This window comes from Austrofundulus limnaeus, unplaced genomic scaffold (genome assembly GCF_001266775.1).
Source record: "Austrofundulus limnaeus strain Quisiro unplaced genomic scaffold, Austrofundulus_limnaeus-1.0 Scaffold1630, whole genome shotgun sequence".
Classification (NCBI taxonomy): domain Eukaryota; kingdom Metazoa; phylum Chordata; class Actinopteri; order Cyprinodontiformes; family Rivulidae; genus Austrofundulus; species Austrofundulus limnaeus.
Window position 1 is genome coordinate 51,911 of NW_013954032.1, and position 1,394 is coordinate 53,304.

At 51.6% G+C, this 1,394-nt stretch overlaps 1 protein-coding gene across 1 annotated transcript in view; it reads right to left on the reverse strand.

Annotated features, from left to right (window-relative positions):
* The window catches only part of LOC106535965 (copine-4), a gene marked incomplete in the record, with an annotated part of 27,189 nt that overhangs the window by 15,015 nt on the left and 10,780 nt on the right, over positions 1–1,394 (reverse strand). Inside the window, 3 exon segments of the mRNA XM_014033118.1 lie at positions 438–482; positions 589–672; positions 982–1,056. Of these exon segments, the coding sequence (XP_013888572.1) occupies positions 438–482; positions 589–672; positions 982–1,056 (204 nt within the window).

Below are 1,394 nucleotides of genomic sequence, written 5' to 3' on the forward strand. Positions count from 1 at the left end.
GTTTTTTACAGTCTTTATTCTACAGTTAAAATAAATGTTTATTAAATAAAGTCTAATGTTACAACTGATCCTGGATCCTTTAATGAGAGCAGAGCTGAAGAACCTGCAGAGACGTTTGACTTCTTGTCTCTAAAAGTTGAATTTAATTAAATCTGACTCATTCTTCCCACATGAGCTTTTATTTCTGTCTTTAATTAACCGTGTCTGTCTCTGAGGCACGAGGACCGGACCCAGGACCAGGACCTGGGACCCAGAACCCAGACAGAAGTGAGAAACAAAAACTCAACTTCAAGACGAAACATCAAACAGAGACAGGAGGAGCAGGAGGAGCAGGAGGAGGAGCAGGAGGAGGAGGAGGAGCAGGAGGAGGAGCAGACCCACACATGAACACCAACACAGGTGACAGGAGGACGGGTCTGATGAGTGAGAGGACACACCTGGGCTGAACACTGACGGGGAACAGGTGGGAGTGGGCGGGGCATCTGACTGAGCGACGGCCCAGAGGAAACACAAGAACCACAGAACATTAAAGAAAGCAGGTCAGAACACAGGAGAACACAAACAGAAACGGTCTGCGTGCATCAGAACCTCGGTCCGGTAGACCAGCTGCATGGTGGCGTCATCGTTCAGACGGTAGATCTCCAGGAACGGGTCCGACTTACTGAAGAAGTCCTGGACAGGGACAGAGACCGGTTCAGAGCAAAACTGGACCACATGGAGACCAGGTCCTCAGAACCTGAAGAAAGCCCTGTTGGTTTATAACATTTAACCCAGAGGAGTCCTCCAGGACCAGGACCAGGACCTGGACCAGACCAGGACCTGGACCAGACCAGGACCAGGACCAGACTCTCCGGGTTAAACAGTTTAATCTGTTCAACCGTTTGAAGATAATTAAATAAAACTTGAAGAAATCTTCATCTCAGATGTTTTTACAAACACGGAGCTGCAGCAGAACCTCGGGCCTCGGGTCAGAACCGGTACCTTGTCGTCCAGCTTCCTGGCGCTGAAGGAGAGCTCGATGTAATCGTCGTTCCCCGTCAGCTCCTCGGCCGTGATCTGAAAACAAACAGGAAGTTCTTTTGATCCGGGTCAGAACCAGAACACTGAACAACAGAACCACAAACAGGTCCAGGTCCTCTGAGACCTCCTGACACTAGGACCTCCTGTCACCAGGACCTCCTGACACTAGGACCTCCTGACACCAGGACCTCCTGTCACCAGGACCTCCTGACACCAGGACCTCCTGACACCAGGACCTCCTGACACTAGGACCTCCTGACACCAGGACCTCCTGTCACCAGGACCTCCTGACACCAGGACCTCCTGACACCAGGACCTCCTGACACCAGGACCTCCTGACACCAGGACCTCCTGACACCAGGACCTCCTGACAC